Raw genomic sequence first — 20,529 nt, forward strand, 5'->3', positions numbered from 1 at the left:
TGACATATAACATCAATAAGATAGGTAGTTAATCCAAAATCTCTATCCAATTGTGCGAAAATAACTTTAAAAAATTCAAACTGGGTAGGTCGGCCGACCGCCTTAAGGGGTCGATTAGCCGCCTACATGATGATGCCAACACAAAGAAAAGGAGGAGGGCAGATCAATAGCCTTACGAGGTCGGTCCATTTTGTTGTTGATGTCTTTATTTGGTTTGTTTCGTTAAAAAATGACTATCAACAACAAGCATAGATATCAAAAGATTAATGCAACTGCATGCTATTTAGCTTTCCAAATAGATGCTTTTGTGAAATAAATCTATTTACATATTCTAAAGTCTAACCCATAAATTATGAAGCTTCACTAGTAACTTACACATTTATTTTAAGAGCTCTATTAATGAGGAGGTGTTCTCTAATCCCCAATTCTCTAGTTGATGGTTCACAAAATTTTCGCCCAATCCCTAAAACAAGCCCATTCTATCTATTTTTCTTGCTCCACAAAAAGTCGTTGATAGTGTATGCATTTGATTTTACATTGAAATTGGCATCTTAAAGTAGCTTATAGAATAAACTATAACACTAACATATTTAAGAGAACATTTCTAATTGCTTGAGATATGAACTTTTTGTTAGGGTGTGGATCGTATTTGTTAGGCAGCCGCACCACCCAGCGACTTATGTTGATTTTGTTGAAAAGACCAGTAGCCCTTTACCCATCTCTGCCTACCATGTTTGAAATTGTAGTCACCTTCTGTGACTTTCCCCTCCCATTTGTGTGTGTGTATATATATATGTGATGCAGTAGAGAGGTGTGCGGTGTGCTGTGTGGTGTGTTGTGCGAGGAATAGAGTGTTGTGTGAGGTAAAGTGAATCTTTGTAGAGAGAGAGAGAGAGAGAGTGGAGGTTGAGGGCAGTAGCCTCCTCCTTCTCCTTGTAATTCTTCCGGTTATAGTGGATTGTGTGTGCTCCCATGGACGTAGGTCACAGTGGACCGAACCACGTAAATCTGGTATTGCATTGTGGTCGTGCATTTTACTCATATGCAATTGTTGCTCGTAGATCTACTTTCCAACACTTTTCTTACTATATTTTTGTATTGCCATTCACTTTAATAATTATTCCATTGTAAATCTCATTTTCAAATCTAGTGGAGCCAATTCCCAAATACTTTCTAATCTTGCCAATCTTACGAATATTCATTCTCCTCTCAAAAATCTACTTACTGAAATTTTAGCACTAACTATAGGTCAACTTATTAAAAAAGTAACTTGAACCTCTAACAAATTTCTTAAACTAAGTTCAAGAATCTTCTTAATTTTAAAGAAATTATCAAAACTTGCATTACATGATAACAAACTATCATGCGTGGAAAAAGAAAATTTTAATTTTTGACTTTCTTTCGAGTCACTTTTTACCCATCTTTGTCGACATAACTGAGGATACTTTCTTTGCACATGATAAAAATTAAATGAAAAAATATTTCACCTTTTCTTATCCTCTCTTTCTTAGAATTCTTTCACTTTTAATATTTTCAAACGAATAAAAAATAACCTTCAATCTCATTGATCGCAACTAGCAAGGGCTAATATATATTTATATATATTGTTGGGTTATCCCATATCGGTTGTGGAAGGAGTTGGTGGTCAATTATTAAGTGTGAGAGAAAGTCTCATCCCATGAGTTAGCTTTTGGGATTGAGAAGACCCTAAACCACCTAACACTGGTATCAGAGCTTGATTCACCAACATTCTCCCTCGTATGCCGTTTCGGGGGAGACCCCGATGGTTGCCTTGCTGAGAGAGACCTTGATATGTGAGGGGAAGATTGTTGGGTTATCCCACATTAGGGGCTGATTGTCAGTTATTAAATGTGAGGGAAAGTCTCCCCATGAGCTAGCTTTTGGGGAAAGTCCAAAACCTATATATATATATATATATATATAACACTACTAAAAATCACTATAAACTTTTTAGTATGAGTGAGGAAAAAGCTAATTGGCCATTTTACCCAAAAAAAAAAAAAAAAAAATTGGATAGGAGGTGCGGGGTGTGTTTGAGAGGAAAGAAAAAGAATATGCTGATCACCACGATTCCAAACGCAGCCTTAGTGTTATCTGGATTTATTCTCCTCCCAGATACTTCGCAACGGCACGGAAACGAGCGTACTACTGCGGGGACACAGAGAGACACCCCCAGCGCCTGTACGTCGCCGTTTTGATCCTGCTCCTCGTTCTCTCCTCCTCCCTCCTTCCCTCTCATTCTTCTTCTCCAGAAAACCCTTGAGCTCAAGAATCTTCCGATCGAGCTATGTCGACGAACGACGGCTTCTCGGGTATTTGTGTCATTTCTCCTTTTATTTTTTTAATTCGCTCTATTATAGTGAAAAGTTTTTATTTGTATGATGTTAATGACATTCTTACAGGATTTTTTCTTGTTGTTGTCCAGTTTTTGGAAGCATTTTTGGATTTGGGTTGATTCGTTCTTTAATGTTATTTCATTGAAGAACTTTCCTGTTGATTGTTTATTTTGTTTTCTTTTCTTTAAGAACGAAGTTGATTTTTCTATTAGTAGAAAAAAATAGCATTCATGAGCATCGGAAGTGGATTCCTTCAATGAAAGTAGTAGTATGTTTCCAGTGTATATTAGCGCCAATAAGAAGTGTTTTTTCCAAGTTTCCTGCTGAAGGCCTGTTTTAGACAATATATTCCTTCGGTATCCCGTGAAATTCTAGCTCACTATGTTGAAATTTGAGACTCATATAATGGTGCAGAGCTTTAATTGTTGTTTTATGATTTATAGTTTTTACTTCTACTGATCAATACCAATTTCTAACTCAGTTATATTCAATACCGATTTGAGATTCACAAGTTGTGCTTAGTGTTTTGGATGATTTCGACTGTATTAGCTCAGCTTTTAGGGAGGGACTAAGTTTGATGTATGGAAAGCTCATTTCATTATTGATTTTCATTTTTCCATGCTGTCATTCCTCAAGTCCAACTCATGCTCATTCTTCCCTCTGTGTATTATGCCGTCCAAGCTGCATTACCTTTAAATTAGGCAATTGACAACGCTTCTCTTGTGGTTTGAAATCAGTAAGCTTGGTAATGCTTGATTCAGCCACTGAGCTCATCTCAGGTCTATTTGAGTAGGACTGTCATTGTCTTTTTGTGGCAGTTATTACATTGCAAAATTGCAGGAAATGAGGCATTTTACAATTTACATAAATCTTATTATTTTAGTCTTAGTGCGAAGGGTTTGGTTTTATTGTTCTTTTAGAGGAGTTTCACTTTGTCTCAACTCTCAAGGAGACAGGCAGCAACTTTTATGTTGATACTCTTAACTATAAAAGGCTTAACTTGGTCAATGACATCTATGATCAATCCTTATCCACACCCATATAAACACATAAACTTCTCCAAAGGTGCTGTTTCTATGTAATATATGTCTTGGATATCCTCACCCCTTGAACTCTTTGGACATTGACCAACACTCCCTAGACATATCCATAGTTTAGAAAAAAAGGAAGGGGCAGCTTGGTGCACAAAGCTCCCGCATATGTGGGGTTCGAGGAAGGGACAGACCACGATGGGTCTATAGTACGCAACCTTACCTTGCATTTCTTGTTTCAACTTTACTTATCTAGCAGCCATAATACATGCAATAATGATATTATGTGGTGTGATTTTATTTATGAAACATAAATGCTGAAGTTGTAAAGAGAAGAGAACTATAATAAATGTCTGCTTTACAAAAAAAATTGGCTACTTTTAGAGTGATCAATATATTATTAAATCATTAGCATACAATCACTCACACTCGCGTGGATGTGCATGCATATTTACATATGCATGTATGCGTGTGTAAGAATTGGATATGTATCATTTTATAATGCCATAGGAACTATTTAGTTATGTTTTCCTTCTCCTAACCACCATTGTTAGAATTTGATGTTTTTTCATTTTGTAACTGTATCTGTCTTATGCCCCTTGGTTTGATCGTGTTATATTATTAATGGAGTTTGTCAAGATTGCAAATTCTTCCCTCCTTTAGGGCCCAAAGCATGGGGGGATTAAAACAATTAATTATTTTATTGCTTATGTACTTATTTTTTAAAATCATTTTAGTTGTGTCAATAGTGAAAATTCACTTTGAATATCAATGTTGTAACAATTTTAATTTGTAACTCACAACTAGTTTGCAAACAAAGAATAATTCTAGTTCCAATAATTTGGTTCCCAACACGTGCTACTTTATATGAATTGGTATGACAACTAGGTAATAGATGGAGTGTTGTGATGGTTGAACAAATTAGGAAAGAGTTAACATGTTGGTTCGAATATGTTAAAGGTTATTTTAGTCGTTTAGTATTATTATTAGGCGTGTTAGTATGTTTAGTGAGAGTTATTAAGGGTATTATGGTCATTAGAATGTATTTGATTTGTATTATAAATAGAGGGACCTATCTTCAAGTTAGGTCATTCATTTAATCAAAATGTCAACATGGTATTAGATCGTGATCCAACCAAAACCCTATCACCACTCAGCCATTGCTGGAAAACACCTTCCCATCCCTACCCTTTTCAGATCCACCTCCACCCTTCATTATTTCACAAAACCAACAATATAGCCAAAATTAGAAACCTTTGAAGCCTAACTCTACAAAACTCCATCACCAGAAAAGTGCCCTACGTGCTGCCATGTGCTGCTAGACTGCCGGCTGTCCCGACCCCTTGTGCCGGCACGTGAGAGAGATTCAAGCCACCTTTTTCAGATTTTTCTCTCCACCATAATTTGATTCCTTCCCTGGACGAAAAAATCAAGCTGTTGGGAAAGTTTTTTACTCAAATATCCAACTTTTTTTTTTTACCATGCACTCGTGGTAATCTGTCATTTGTTGTTCGGTGTTTGTAAAGGCTTTTTTGTGAGTTCTTGGAGTAGTGGCAGTGTTCGCAAGTTGAGTTGTGAGGCTGTGGCAGTGCTATATCAGTTGGTAAGTGGTTTACCTTGTCCATGGTTGTTTCGGTGCTTCACATTGTTTGTATTTGTCTCGATTAGTCTTGATTATTCTCCTTGTTTGTCATTGGTGTGGCTGTTGGTTTGTGAGTGTTGGGATGGAGTCTATGAATCCTAAAAACATGTTTCCTTCATAGCTGGCACAAATAACTCAAAATTTGGATGGAAAGAATTATGTTCAATGGTCTAAGATTGTTCGGGTTTATGTAGCAGGATTAGGAAAATCTGATCACTTGCTCTAATTTGATCCTTTTGATGAGAAGAGAAAAGAAGTGTGAATTCATGAGGATGCCTTGATTATTTCCCTCTTGGGGAATTCGATGGAGCTCCAGATTGCACGAACGTGCATGCATCTACATACGTGCAAGGAGATTTGGGATTATGCCAAGCTTCTATATTCTAGTAACATTACACAATGTATGATTTATCCCATGAGTACTTTCAATTACAACAATTAGATAGGAGTATTGCAGATTATTTTGGAGAGATGAAACGTATTCATGAGGAGCCTAACATCATGCAACCTATAACCACCGACGTTCATCAGATGTAGAAGCAGAGGCAGTAGATGATAGTTCTTCAAGTTTTAGCGGGCTTGAGACTTGAGTTTGAGGCAGTTCGGTCCTAGATACTTAGTAGTGCAGAGTTGCCATCATTTGAAGATGTTTATTCTTGCGTCCTTTGTGCTTTCTTTAGTAAACATTCTTTGCTCTTGCATCTAGCTTTGAGAGGACAGCCTTTGCCACACAAGGTGATTCTAGTTCTCTATCAAACAACTGCAGAAGTTATTGAGGTGGTTCAAGTAGTCGTGGTGGTAGAGATGGACAAGGTATAGGCACGCCTCGAAAGTGCACTCATTGTGGATGAGGTAATTATACTATTGAGCAGTGTTGGGATCTCCATGGTAGACCTTCGTGTGTTATCAACGTAGCTACCACCAAATCCACAACTTTGGGGGCAACTAATGTAGCCACCACTGATTCCACACCTTTGGAGTTGAGTGGGGGGCAACGTACTCTATTTATGTCAGATGAAGAGTATTCCAAGTTCTAGCAGTATCAAATGTGACAACAAGCTTCTTTTCTCAGTGCATTTCTTGCCTAAATAGGTACTCCCGCAGCATGCCTGTCATCCAATGCTTTTCGTCATAGTCCTTGGGTTATAGACTCCGCTATCACTGATTATATCACAGGTATACCTATTTTCTTCTCTACTCTTCATAATCTTGCAAATTTACCTTGTGTTACTCTTGCTGATGGATCCACCACTATCATAAAGGGAATTGGGACTATAGATCCCACTTCTTCTATTTCTCTTCCTTCAGTTTTGTATATTCCCAAATTTCCTTCCAATCTTATTTCCATTACCAAGATTACCAAATCCATGAATTGTTCAATAAAATTCTTCTCTGATTCTGTGGTTATTTAGGATTTGACGATGAGGAAGATGATTGGCAGAGGTTGTGAAGCTGGTGGACTTTATCATTTTGAGCCGCTATCTCCTTCTGCCACTTGCACTGTTGCTGCCGTACCTCTCCAAATTCATTGTGACCTTGGCCATCCTTCATTGGAAAAGTGGATATGTCTAGTTCCTGATTTGAGTTATGAGTCTAGTCTTGATTGTGAGTCTTGTCAGTTGGGAAAATATCATTGTGTCCCTTTTGCTTCGTGAGTCAATAAATAGGTTGCAAGGTGCAAGCCCTTTCATTATTCAAGGATGGTCGTTCATTCTAGTGTTTGAGGTCTTAGTAGAGTTGTGTCCAAGTTGGGTCTTTAATACTTTGTAACCTTTATGGATGATTATTCATGGATGATCAGTCTGAGTTATTTAATACATTTTGTGACTTTTGTTCTGAAATAAAGACTATTTGGTTTGCTAGTTCGAATACTGCGGAGTGATAATGCTAAAGAGTATTTTAGTACACTATGCACTGCTTATATGGCTTACTTTGGTATTGTTCATTAATCATCTTGTGCCCACACTCAACAAAATGAGGTTCCAGAGAGGAAAAATAGACATATACTTGAAATTACTCACACCTTCGAATGCAAGTACCTAAAGTTTTTTGGAGTGATGTTGTACTTACTGCTTGCTATCTGATCAATAAGATGCCCTCCTCTGTTCTTAGTGGTAAAATTCTGCACTCCGTCCGCTTTCTTAATTCACCTTTATTCTCTTTACCTCCTTATATATTTGGGTGTGTCCTTTGTTCATCAACTAACTCTTGGGGTAGATAAGTTGGATCCTCGCGCTATTAAATGTCTTTTTTGGCTACTCATATACTTAAAAGGGATATCGTTGTTATATTCCTACGTTGCATCGCTTCTTTGTTTCTGCAGATGTTACCTTCTTTGATTCTACACCTTGCTACATACAGTCCTTGAGTGCTTTTGATCTCAATGAATCTCTTCTTTGCCTAATCTTCTAGATTCTAGTTTGTGTCCTTCTCCAATCAACCACTTGTATCTCCAAGTAGTTTGAGTCCTTCTCATTGTCTTGATCTTCCTAATTTGTAAGTGTATTCACGACGACGACTCTAAGGAAGAGAGTCCCCTCTAGCTTGTACTAAAGCTTTGGTTTCCTCGTTTGATGATCATATCTCCCATGATGTTGATCCTACCATTGCTGTTTGGCAAGTTAAACGCACATATACCCAACATCTGATTTCGAACTAGATTTTCAATGACTTCTTATCACCCTCCTATTATTGTTTTGTTATTGCTGCCCTTCTTAAATCTGTTTTAGAAGCCTTAGCCCACTCTAGGTGGGGAATGCCATGGTTGAAGAGATGAATGCTTTACAGGACAATGGTACTTAGGACTTGGCATCTCTTTCTCTTGAGAAGTTTGTGGTTGGTTGTCGTTGGGTATGCATTGTGAAAGCCAACCCTAATGGTTCTGTGGCTAATTGGCTACCACTTGGTCACTGGCCTCTGCATCTGTTAGATATGAAGAATGCCTTTTTTTGCATGGTGATCTTGAGGAGGAGGTCTATATGGAGCAACCACGTGGGTTTGTCTTAAGGGGAGTCAGGCATAGTGTGTCAGCTCAAGAAAACAGTATATGGTTTAAACTAGTCTCCTAGAGCATGGTTTGGTTGATTCAGTGTTGTAATACTTGAGTTTGGTCTTTGATGGTGTGCAGTGGATCACTCTGTGTTTTATCATTGTACTTCATTGGGTAGGATCCTTTTTGTTGTGTATGTGGATGATATTGTTTATTACAAGTGATGATGATGATGATAATATTTAGAATCTCGAACTTTTTCTATTAACTAAGTGTCAAACCAAAGATTTGGGACCGTTGAAATACTTCTTGGGTATAGAAGTGTCTAGATCTCGTATGAGAATTGTTTTGTCACAGAGAAAGTATGTTCTTGATTTGTTGGATGAAACTGGATTATTGGGATCCAAATCAATTGATACACCCATGGATCTTAATAGCAAGTTAGTGGCGGATATGGGTGATTTGTTGCCTAATCTTGGATGTATTGGAGACTTGTTGGAAAGTTGAAGTATCTCACATTCACTTGACCAGACATATCTTTTGCAATAAGTGTTATGAGTCAATTTCTAGGTTCTTTGAGGATAAGTCACTAGGATGCAATAATTCGTGTCTTGAGATATCTCAAAGGTGCACCTAGGACAGGTCTTTTATATTGAGATCAAGGTCACACTTATATTCAAAGATATACAGATGCATATTGGGTTGGGTCGCCTTCTGATTGAAGATCCACAATTGGGCACTAAATTTTGGTTGGTGGTAATTTGGTTTCTTGGAAGAGTAAGAAACAACTATGGTGGCCAGGTCAAGTGTTGAATCAGAGTATAGAGCTATGAGTCACACTACTTGTGAACTTGTTTGGTTGAAGAACATGTTGGAAGAATTGGGTTTTCCACATTCTCAACTGATGAAGTTGATATGTGATAATCAAGTTGTTCTTCATATTATCTCTAACCTGACCTTTCATGAGCGAATGAAACACATTGAAGTTGATTGCCATTTTGTTCGGGAGAAATTTGTACAGAAGCTCATTACTAGCATTTATGTGAACTTCGATATGTAGCTGATTTGTTTACCAAAGCTTTGAGGGGCGCTCGTGCTAAATTTATTTGTAACAAGCTAGAAGCATATGATGTTTATGCTCTAGCTTGAGGGGGAGTATTAAAGGTTATTTTAGTCTTAGTATTATTATTAAGTATGTTAGTGTGTTAGTTAGTGAGAGTTAGTAAGGGTATTATGGTCATTAGAATGTATTTGATTTGTATTATAAATATAGGGAGAGACCTATCTTCGAGTTAGGTCATGCATTTAATTAAAATCTCAACAGAATATATGATGGAGTTATAACCCTCACAACCCAGGTAAGGGTGAGCTGTGGGGGGAGCTATCAACTTGGATGCTGTGAGTTCTCGTTTACACACACACACACACATTTTAAGATATGCTTTAGATTGGTACTTGAGAACTAATTTCTTGCGTAATGTGTAGAGGAGTTGAGACTTTTGGTTTTTATTTTTGTAAGCAAGTATGCTCTAGCATACTTAACAGATGCACTATATTCTAGTTAGTGGATAGTTATTAATGTTGGCATTAACTTGTTTAGTGAACTTTGGTATGATGGAAATCCTAGATAAATTTCTACTCCTTTCTTGTCTTCCTCAATTCCTTATTTAGTTATTAATCTAAAATATAAACCCATGGACAACTAATTTGTTTTCTAATATAAAGCTTAGATGGAGTGCCACATCACAAATTACATGGTAGAAGGAATTCAGGTGGCAGGGTAATCATAATGGCTTGTTACAAAGACGCACATGAGAAATTAGGATATAATTACAGCCCATGTTTCTTTTTGTTTGTGAGTCAATTAGCATTAAGTATTTGTCTCAATTACAGGGCATAAGGAATTCGGGTGCCAGGGGGATCATAATGACTTGTTATGGAGAGGCATATGAGAAATTAGGGTATACTTACAGCCCATGTTTCTTTTTGTTTGAGTCTCAATTAGCATTAAGTATATATTTTTAGTTTCGTAAGGTCCTTGGATTTTTTTGACTGATCAATGGAAGTGTAGATTGAAGGGAGAAACTTTGGCAATAGATTTTCCATATGTCTTTCATTTAATGAAAATTTGTAAGTCATATAAGTGGAAGTCTCGCACGCTCCATGGTCTAAGAGTTTGGGAATGGAACTTTCAGCCTTTAAGGCTCACTTTTGTATGCTCCTAGTCAGTGTATTTTGGGGTTAAATTTTATTGCAATATTGCTGTATTAGAGATTTATTGAGACTTGTAAGAAAGTATGTTAGACATAAGAAATAAGAAACCACAAGTTTGAATCATGTTAAGCATAGAAGTTATGAGTTAAAAACTAAGAAACTGGTAGTGGATGACCTAGAAGCCTAGGTTTGAAGGTTGTCTGACAAAGGGAGGTGGTTGCGTGGTTATGTAGAATAGGATTGCTATACTCTTTTGTTCTGAAATGAAGTTTTGTTTAATGTTTAATTAAATCAAGTGGATGTTTCTATAAAAAAAAAAAAATCTCAATGTCCAAAATACAAGTCTAAATTGAATTACTATTGGCGAGTGTTTTTGTGTACACCCAACTAGGTGTAATTTATATTTCAATAGTAGTAAAAACAAATTCTCATGTAAACAATGTTAGAAGGTCATTAATGTTCAATAAAGCTTCTATTTTCATTAGGTCATTTATGATAATTGAAGAAACTTGTGATGAGCATTCCATAAATTAATTTACAATGGAACATTCCCCATCTTTTATAAGCCTCAACTTTATTTGAGTAGTCAATGCACTAGTCAATCCTTATGGTGCTATCATGGTTTTAAATAATGGTCGCAACCGTTACGTAATAGTTTTTTGGGTTACCGATACCGTTACACACTGCGAAATCGGTGGGAAGAAAAATCACAGTTGTAGCGGTTGTTACGGGCCACGACCGTTATGTAAAGGCCTCTACGGCCATTACGTAACCGCTAAAGGACTGTTATGCAAAAAAAAATTATCTTATTTTTTACTTTTTCTTCTCACTCTTTCCCTCTTTCATAAATCATTCTCAATATACCATGTGGCGAGAGGGGAAAAGATTATAATGAGGATGACAATGATACAAAATTTACTATTTCTTTAAATACTCACAACAGATGCATTAATTAACAATTTGAAATTGCTCACTTATTAGGAAAATATTTTATTTTGATAATATAGTAATGTGATATTTATGTTCTATATTTTTCAATTTCAACCTTCTTTCTTTTCTAGCTATTTTATATTTGTACTATTTGTATGTGTTATGTGTCTAATAGATTAATGGAGTGTATAGTGTATTGTGTTTTATTAATTAATTTAGCACACATAAGAATTATCACAGATAAGAACAATGAGAAGTATAAATACGCGCGCACACGTAATTTTTCTATCAATGGGGGTTTAAAACAAATGTAAACTTGTTGCCCTTACCAAATAACTTAGGTGGTTGACCAAATAACTTAGTTCGTCGACCAAATAACTTAGTTGGTCGAACTAAAGTATCCAAAATACCCTAAAACTCTTTATAAGAAGGGCTAAAAGTTCAAAGCATGCAAGTACGCTAATATGCACAAGGTTGTGCACGCTTCAAAAAAATTCATGGCCGTTACACCCGCTTCCCGTTATGTAACATCTGCTACTCCTGCTTCCCGTTACACCTATTACCATTACGTTACGCTACCCGCTACTGCAATTTAAAACCATGGGTGCTATTAATTGAGGATCTCTTCAATGAGTGATGAATAGGAAAACAGTGATATATTACAAAAAAATAACAGCCATGTCTTAAGTCCACAAAGTGTAGTAAATCAATGTTTTAAAAGGTGCAATTAAGCCTCACTTTGAGGCTAAGAGGCTCACCTCAAGACAAGGTGTGCATAGAACATCTTGATAGTTGAAAATAAGAAATTCTCAAAAGATAAAGACATTTTTCAGTAAGGCTTATGCATTTGCATAGAAGGTGTGCCCTTTCTGCCTTTTCGAGTGAGGTTTATGGGTTCTGACTCTGTGCATTTTAAGTCAAATTTGGTTTTAGACTAGGGTTACAAAATTTAATCATATGTATGTAAGATAGGACAAAAGAATGCTGTAATTTGAATGAATCTCCAAAAAGAATCGTAAGTTGCATCTTGGATCATGAACACAATTTGAACTTTGTAAAGTTATGATTATCTCATAGCACAATTTGCTTGAATGATGTTAAATTTATGTATTTATATTTTTTAGAATGACCAAAGTTGTTCTACAAGTGATATTTGATTTTTTAAAAATATTTCTTTAGAAATTTTCAATTTTTTAGTTTTTCAATATGTACAATTTAATTTTTTATTGAAAATAAAATCTCCAAAAAATTTATGCTTTGAGGCTTACACTTTGCTTCATGAGGGCTAAAATAGCCCACATTACAACTTCACCCTTTAAAACATTGATATAAATCCTTTACGACAATTCTACATGATCTATGGTGTTATCGTTAGAAAGTTTTGAGCAAAAACAATAATCCAAACCTTAAGTGTCCCACTAAGTGGGTCAGCTACATGAATCCTTTTCCGCTAATTTACACGATCTTGGGCAAATCCTGAGAAAGTTTTGAGTGTCATCAAAATCTTTTCTTACTACTTCAGCCAAAGTTATTTTAGGCAAGCACCCAAACCATCTCAACTACCCTTCCCTTATCTATTCTTCTTCAAGCATTACTCCTAGCCTGCTGGGATGTGTTCTTTCTTTATCTTTTAATTCTATATTTCTAATTCTATGATCCAAATTCTTTTCCCTGTCAATCCAAAAGCAAAACCATTGGCGCACTTGGAAGAGTTTTTTTTTTTTTTTTTAATAACATTTATTGAAAAACAATAGCAGCAGAAAGTAAATCCCTCTGGGTATCCATTTTCAATTAAGTCATGTTGACTCAAAATGTGGGCTGATTTTTGAAGGGTTATAATGTTGTTTCCAACTGTTTTTGGAAACAATACTATGATGTATTTTCTTTCAATGTAATTGGAAATAAATAAAAATATTTTGTTTATTTAATTGAAAAAATAGAACATGTATTAGGTCACAGTCGCATCGCAGCAGCTGAACTAATGATAAGGTTAAAGTAATTTTTTGGGGGACATATGATGTAATCAATGGGGCCTTGCCATCTGTGTGGTCCTGATTTACATTTGACCTTACATGGTCATGAGATAAACCCGTAAACCATTTTTTCGTATTCATTATAATGCACATTGTGAATGTGCTGTGACATGGATCTAATCTTTTAATGATGCATGTGGTGAAATGCCTGACTCTCTGATAAATGGCTGGTAATGGGGAACCTAATATGCAGTACTTGTGGTCTGTTGGTTCTAATTTATATATGATGCCTATTTGGTCATGAGATAAAACCTCAAAACATGTTTTGCACTTGGACCTCGTCATAGATTCCCTGGGTAAATAACTTGTAATGGAAAGTGTTGTTGGAATATATAGAGACAATTATGGGCATGGAAAGAGACCTGTATGAAAGTTGTGAAAGGCGGTGGTGTGGAGAGAGAATTATTGAATTTTGGGGAATGGATGTGGAAAGTGACAGTTGGCCTCATTCCTTTTTCACTAATGTTATAAAGTTTTTTCCAGAGGAATTGAAACTATGCATTTTCTTTTTGTTTGTCTATTGGATACTAAGTTGATTTTCTTTATATTTATTTGTTTGCATGTTTTGAATACTAAAAAAAGGGGCAGCCCGGTGCACAGCTATAGTCTAGAGTCCCAACTATAATCTGTTATAGAATAGCATTCTTCAGCACAGAGATTTACTGTATTGGTGTAATAGTTTAAGCTGCCTTGCCTCTCATATATATATATATTTATGTATAGATTTTAAGTGGGTTTTACAGTGATTCATACTTAAATATTTTCTGACCTAACAGGTGTTTCAAATTGCTATGTATTCAAGAGCCGATTACAAGAGTATGCACAAAAAGTGGGATTTCCTACTCCTGTGTACGAGACTATGAAGGAAGGCCCTTCCCATGAGCCTTTCTTTAGGTCAACAGTAATATTGAATGATGTGAGATACGATTCTCTGCCTGGATTTTCCAATCGTAAGGCAGCAGAGCAGTCAGCTGCTGAGGTTGCACTAACGGAATTAGCTAAATCTGGGGAGATGAATGAAAGCATTTCTCTGCCTGTGGTAGGTTTATTTTATTTTTAAAAGGGTTTAATATAATGAGGCTAAATTTAAATTTTTTTTAGGGTCAACTCAGTGTTTTGTTGCTTAAATTTTTTTTTTCTTATTTTGTGGTATAGAAAACTTTACTTGCAATTTTTACTTAGAAGTCCCCCACTTTTTCCAAAAAAAAAATCTATATGTTTTGCAAGATTTTGCAACTTGTGTGTTGTTTCCTTTTTTGGTACAAATGGTGAATTATACAATGAGAAATTAGACATATGGCATAGCTCATAAATAAAAATAATTACGTACAGAAAAATAGGTAGCTAAAAGCAAACATAGGCAATTAATTGGAGAATTCAAAGCTAATGTTTTCTATTGGTGGGTTGTTATACAACAACAACAACAAAACCAAGCTTTAAGTCCCACTAGGTGGGGCTGGTCATATGAATCATATTTCGCCAATTTATGCAATCATGGATCATTTTTTTTGACAAATTCAGGGCTATTATATCTTTACTCACTATCTCATTTCAAGTTATTTTAGCTCTACCCCTATCCCTTGTATTGCCCCCCATAGTAACTAACTCACTCTTCCTCACTAGAGCACTATGTGGCCTATGTTACAAGTGCCCGAACCATTAGAATCGTCCCTCCCTTATCTTATTTTCTATAGGAGCTGCACCTAACTTACCGTAAAAATGTTCATTCCTTAATTTACCTTTCAGTGTTATACCACTCATCCATTTGAACATTCTCATTTCGACAATTTTTTACTTTTTTGGATATTCTGTTTTTTCTTCGCCCAACATTCTAATCCATATAGTATAGCTGGTCTTATGGCCGTCCTATAAAACTTCTCTTTTAATTTTAAGAGTATTCTATGATCACAAAGCACACTTGAAGTACTTCTCTATTTTACCCAACCTGCTTTAACTCTATGCATTTACATCATCTTCAATTTTTCCTTAAACTTGCATAATAGATCCAAGGTATCAAAATTTACAAGTGCTATTTATTTCTTCATCATCAAGTTTAACTTTGTCTCCAGTATTCCTCCTACCATTACTGAAATTACATTTCATATATTCTGTCTTATTTCTATTTATCCCAAAGCCTATAGATTCCAAAACTTCTCTCTATAATTCTAACTTAGTCTCTACTCCGCCCCTAGTTTCATCAATCAATACAATATCATGATTATTATCTGCAATCAACATATACCATGGAATCCCATTTTGAATGCTCTTAGTAAGTTGGTCAATCACTAAAGAAAAAATATAAGTGCTCAAAGCAAATCCTTGATGTACACCTAGGGTGATTGGAAATTCTTTAGTTTCTTCATCTATAGTCCTTATACTAGTCATTACTCCATTGTACATATCCTTAATAATATCAGTATACCTACTACATACACTTTTTTTTTTCTAAAATCTCATATAACTTCCCTAGGTACGCTATCATATGCTTTCTCTAAGTCAATAAATATCATATGCAAGTCTCTTCTTTTTCCTAACTTTTCCATTGATCTTCTTAAAAGATATATAACTTTTGTGGTAGATCTTCCAGGCATAAAACCAAATTGATTTTCTGAGACCTTGGTTTCTAATCTTAATCTTTGTAACTACCCTTTCCCACAGTTTCATCGTATGATTCATAAGTTTAATTTCATGATAGTTATTACAATTTTGGATATCTCTTTTATTTTTGTATATAGGAATTAAAGTGTTTTTCCTTCATTCATCTGACATTTTCTCAGTTTTTATAATTGCGTTAAATAAATTAGTTAACCATATAATTCCATTATCAACTAAGCATTTCCAAACTTCAATCGAGATGTTATCCGGTCCTATAGCTTTTTCATTTTTTTTCCTTTTTAGTACAAACTTAACTTTATTAACTCTAATTTTGTGAATAAATCTCATATTTTTAGTTTTTTCCTCATTTGTCAATTCTAAGTTCAAGTCTTCTATTTGGTTTTCATTCAAAAACTTATTAAAGTAACTTTGCCATCTATCTTTTATGTTTTCGTCCTTAACCAAGACAATATTATCCTCATTTTTTATATATTTTACATTTCCTAAGTCTTTACTCTTCCTTTCTCTAGCTTTAGAAAGTTTAAATATGCCTCTTTCCTCTTCTTTTGTATCTAATGTATCATACAAACTATTGAATGATCTGTGCTTAGCTTCACTAACGGCCTTTTTTGCATCTTTTCTCGCTTCTTTATACTTTTCAAAGTTATTAATGTTTCTACATTTTTTCCACATTTTATACCAAATTCCTTGTCTTTACGACTTTTTGGACATATTTATCCCGCCACCAACTTTCTTTGCTATTCAAGAATCTTCCCCATGATTCACCTAAAATTTCTTTTGCTATCTTTTTAATAGAGCTAGCTAAACCACTCCAAAGAGTATTTGTATCTATCCCATCCTCTATAGTCCAATCCTCATCTTTGATCATTTTTCAAATTTTATTATATTTTCTCGTTTTAGTTTCCACCACCTAGTGCTCTTACTTTGGTTTATTTTATCCTTTTTCTTCCGTTCTTTAATACATATATCTAACACTAAGACTCTATGCTGTGTGGTTAAGCTTTCACCTGCAATAACTTTACAATCCTTGCATGATAAACGATCTATCCTCTTAGTTAAAAAAAATCTATTTGACTTTAATTTTGTCCACTTTTAAAGGTTAGTAAGTGTTCTTCTCTCTTCTTAAAGTAAATATTCATTATAATAAAATCATATGATATAACAAAGTTTAAGATCATCTCCCTAGGCTCATTTTTGTCTCCATATCCATATCCTCTGTGTATCCTTTCATAACCTTTATTCCTTCCAACGTGTCCATTCAGATCTCCTCCTATGAATATTTTCTCAGTTTTTGGTATGCCTTGTATAATACTATCCATATCTTCTCAAAATTGTCTCTTAAGATTTTCTGTCAAGCCTACTTGAAGAGCATAAACACTAATGATATTTATTATCTCTTGGCCTAATACCATCTTGATTTTTATAATTCTATCCCCTACTCTGTTTACATCAACAACGCTATCTTTAAGTTTTTGTCTACAATAATTCCTACTCCACTCTTATGTTTTTCTTTTCTAGTGTACCAAAATTTAAATCCTGATTTATCAATTTCTATATCTTTCTCCCCCACCCACATAAATTCTTGAAGGCAAATTATATTAACCTTTCTTCTAATTATTGTGTCCACAGTTTCCATGTTTTTGTCTGTAAGTGTTCCTATATTCCAAGTTGTTAATTTAATCCTAGTTTCCTGAACTAGCTTCTTATAAACTACTAAAATTTGGTTATTTTTCAGTCATTGTGTGACAAAAAACAGTTCATGAAAGTAGGTATTCTCTAGATGTCCAAGTGAGCTACTCTTTTGCTTTGCGCACAATAGCCAAACTTGATGCAAGTTTTATGGATGCTTTTGCCTTAAATGTTGGGGTTAAAAATTCAGGATTCTGGAATCATTTGGTCTGCAATAATTTTGATCTTGAGAACCAGTTGGGAAAAAATATGAGTAATAATTGTTAAGTCTCTGTGGTTGATCCATGAAGAGTATGGTGTTATAAAAGAAAATGTGAGGGATGATGGCAATGCAAGAAAGATGATGGGAGTCAAAATGCAGTTAGAAGTGATAGAGAATGTTGTGGGTCATGTTAGGAGGCCTGGTGTTGTAAGAAATGTAAAGGAAAAAAAAGAGATGGTGGTATAATAATATAAGCAATGAGGAGTAGGTTGTGTAAATGAGGCAATGGGAGGTACACTGATGCGACCAAAATCAATGGGAGGCTTTGTTGTGTAAGAGAAGTGATAAGGACCAGCAAAAGTAACGACCACCAAGATACGCATAGTGATTCGATGAATGATGCTGTTTTATGGGACTTGGGTGGAAAAAGAAACAAACTACTGAAAATAGTGTTGTATGAAAGCCCTACTACAGGAACAAAAAACTCGCAAAGTAAATAAACATGTCATAAACTTGTTTCTTCACCATACTGCAGCAGAAATTAAAACAGAAAACAGATATGATTCCAAAAACTGCTCCATCTACTTGTCTTGTTCATGTGCTTTAGTGAGACTGAAAATATTACCATCATTGATGTGCATCCTTTTTTATTCTTTTTCCATATTTATTTTATTTCCAAGTGAACAGCCTGTCTTGATCTGATGGTTCTGATTTTCTACATGCTTACAGTGGGGTTTCAATTTAATGATGACCGTCTGTTTTTCTCGTCTTTCTTTGGCTAATGACTCAGTCATTGAGCTAATAATTTGAGTTTTCTATGTATTAGACCTGACTTTGGGCGTTTGTTTCAGCATGAAACAGGCTTATGCAAGAATCTTCTTCAGGAATATGCTCAGAAGATGAATTATGCAATTCCGACATATGAATGCCAAAAGGATGAATCGCCAGGCAGAGTACCTCTTTTTTCTTGTACTGTTGAGATTGGTGGTATTCGTTATATTGGAGCTGCAGCAAGAACCAAAAAAGAAGCTGAGATCAAAGCTGCTAGAACTGCTCTGTTAGCTATTCAGTCAAGCGGAGATGGATTTTCTGACAAACCTGTTGGCAACTCTCAGTTAACAGTAGTTCCATCTAAAAGGAAGGGGGCAGAGTCTGGTATTGATCAAGAGGAGACTGTGAAGGCCCATAAATCAAAGAAAGCTTATTTAAAAAAGAAACAGCTCAACAAAAAACTCAAACTCCTTGGGAAGAACGCTGGTGAAGTTGAAAACTTTGGCGTTTTGCAGGGTAATATGGATGGTCAGAGAGGATCAGAAGTGGAACAAACCGATGCATCTGCATTCCAAGCAATGGATACTGGAAGATTGGCTGTTGAATCAGCAAGGAACTTGCAAGATGAAAGAACAATCACCAACCCTGTTGAGGTAGAAATATCATCTGTGCAAGGTACATTGGTTCCCCATACTGGTGGCAGTTCTTATGGAAATGGCCAACAAGCATCTTCAAACGTCTGCCAAAGCGACAATGGAAATTCTGACTTGGGAGTCTCCCCTAAGCTCAGGGTAGAAGATATAGCTGCTCTGGTGGAAGCAAATATGGTTTCTGGAGTCGGGCAGGCTCTTCCGATGATGGCCAATTCTCCCATGGGTCAGATGGCCGCTTCAGGCACTGTGGCTGGCTTAGACCATGCAGGAGATGGAAGCTTGGCAGGTGTGAACCAAGTGTAGGACCAAGGGGACTCGAGTGTTATTTTTGTGGAGCTGGTTTTTATGGATACCAAAATAAAAAAAAAAAAAAAAAAAAAAAAAAAAAAAGAGCATGTGAGAGATGGGGAAATAACAGTCTCTTAACTTCATCAGAGGGTTAGGTTTAGGTTTAGTGTCAGAGTTGGGATTAGGGTTAGACAAATTAGAATTTAAGACTCTTTTGGGGGTTGATTTATCTCTCTGCTCCATGTAATGACAGTCTGAAAGGGGTAATCTACTGTGATGCATTTGAACTCGTACCATTTGCTGTTGAAGCGTGACTGCGGTCGTATTGCAGGTCCGCTTTCAGCTTTTTATTCACTTATTTCCAAATGATGGTTTACCCACTTGCGTGGTAAAGCACTTCGCAATTAAAGACCAGCTGGTCTGAAGATTCACTAGAGCAATGCTTGTGTTTTCATACACGACATGAGGATGGTTCAAACCTTTGCAGGCTCACACAGATGGTTAGGGTGGTGAGATGGTTGTCTTCAAATCTGCGAAGACTGATATTTATCTGATTCAAAGCTTGGCTAGAGCACAAGCATGGGTTTTCATTAGGCTTCCGTGTTTCCATCCGATAAAATAGTGCCATGTAGCCAACTTAACACAAGCTTGTGTGGCGTCCTTTTAGATTTTCAAGGTTGGTTCAAAAGTGGTTTCTTTGTTGTTTTTAACTAACGTCAAAAAAAATTGAAAAATAAGATGACATATTTGTATTTCTTTGAAAATTTTAAAATAAAAAGTAAAACAATTTCTCATGACTTGGTCAATTTTAAATAATTACAAAAATAAACATTTGTTGTAAATGAAATAATAGAGGAAAAAAAAATTTGGAGTTATAGAAATTTAGCAGTCTAGTTCTTCAGAAACTAGATGCTGCCAATCATCTTAGTATTTCATTTTGTTGTAAAGCATGTCCTTATATAGACAAATGCATTGACATTCCAAAGGTTAACCACATAATGAACCATTATGTGGGCATACCAAAAGTTATAACTTATTATCTAGATAGTCATCTATATTAATATACATGTTTTACAATATCCCTTGGATGACTATACACTGAATATGACTCGTT

At 35.6% G+C, this 20,529-nt stretch overlaps 1 protein-coding gene across 1 annotated transcript; it reads left to right on the forward strand.

Moving 5' to 3' along the window:
• Nucleotides 1–2,062: 2,062 nt before the first annotated feature.
• LOC131162290 (double-stranded RNA-binding protein 1-like) lies at nucleotides 2,063–19,819 on the forward strand. Its single transcript, XM_058118603.1, has 3 exons — nucleotides 2,063–2,333; nucleotides 13,973–14,235; nucleotides 18,555–19,819. Exons 1-3 carry the CDS (start codon nucleotides 2,309–2,311, stop codon nucleotides 19,428–19,430), a joined length of 1,164 nt encoding a protein of 387 aa, XP_057974586.1. The 5' UTR covers nucleotides 2,063–2,308; the 3' UTR covers nucleotides 19,431–19,819.
• The last annotated feature ends 710 nt before the right edge of the window (nucleotides 19,820–20,529 follow it).

This window comes from Malania oleifera, chromosome 8 (genome assembly GCF_029873635.1).
Source record: "Malania oleifera isolate guangnan ecotype guangnan chromosome 8, ASM2987363v1, whole genome shotgun sequence".
NCBI classification, from domain to species: Eukaryota; Viridiplantae; Streptophyta; class Magnoliopsida; order Santalales; family Ximeniaceae; genus Malania; species Malania oleifera.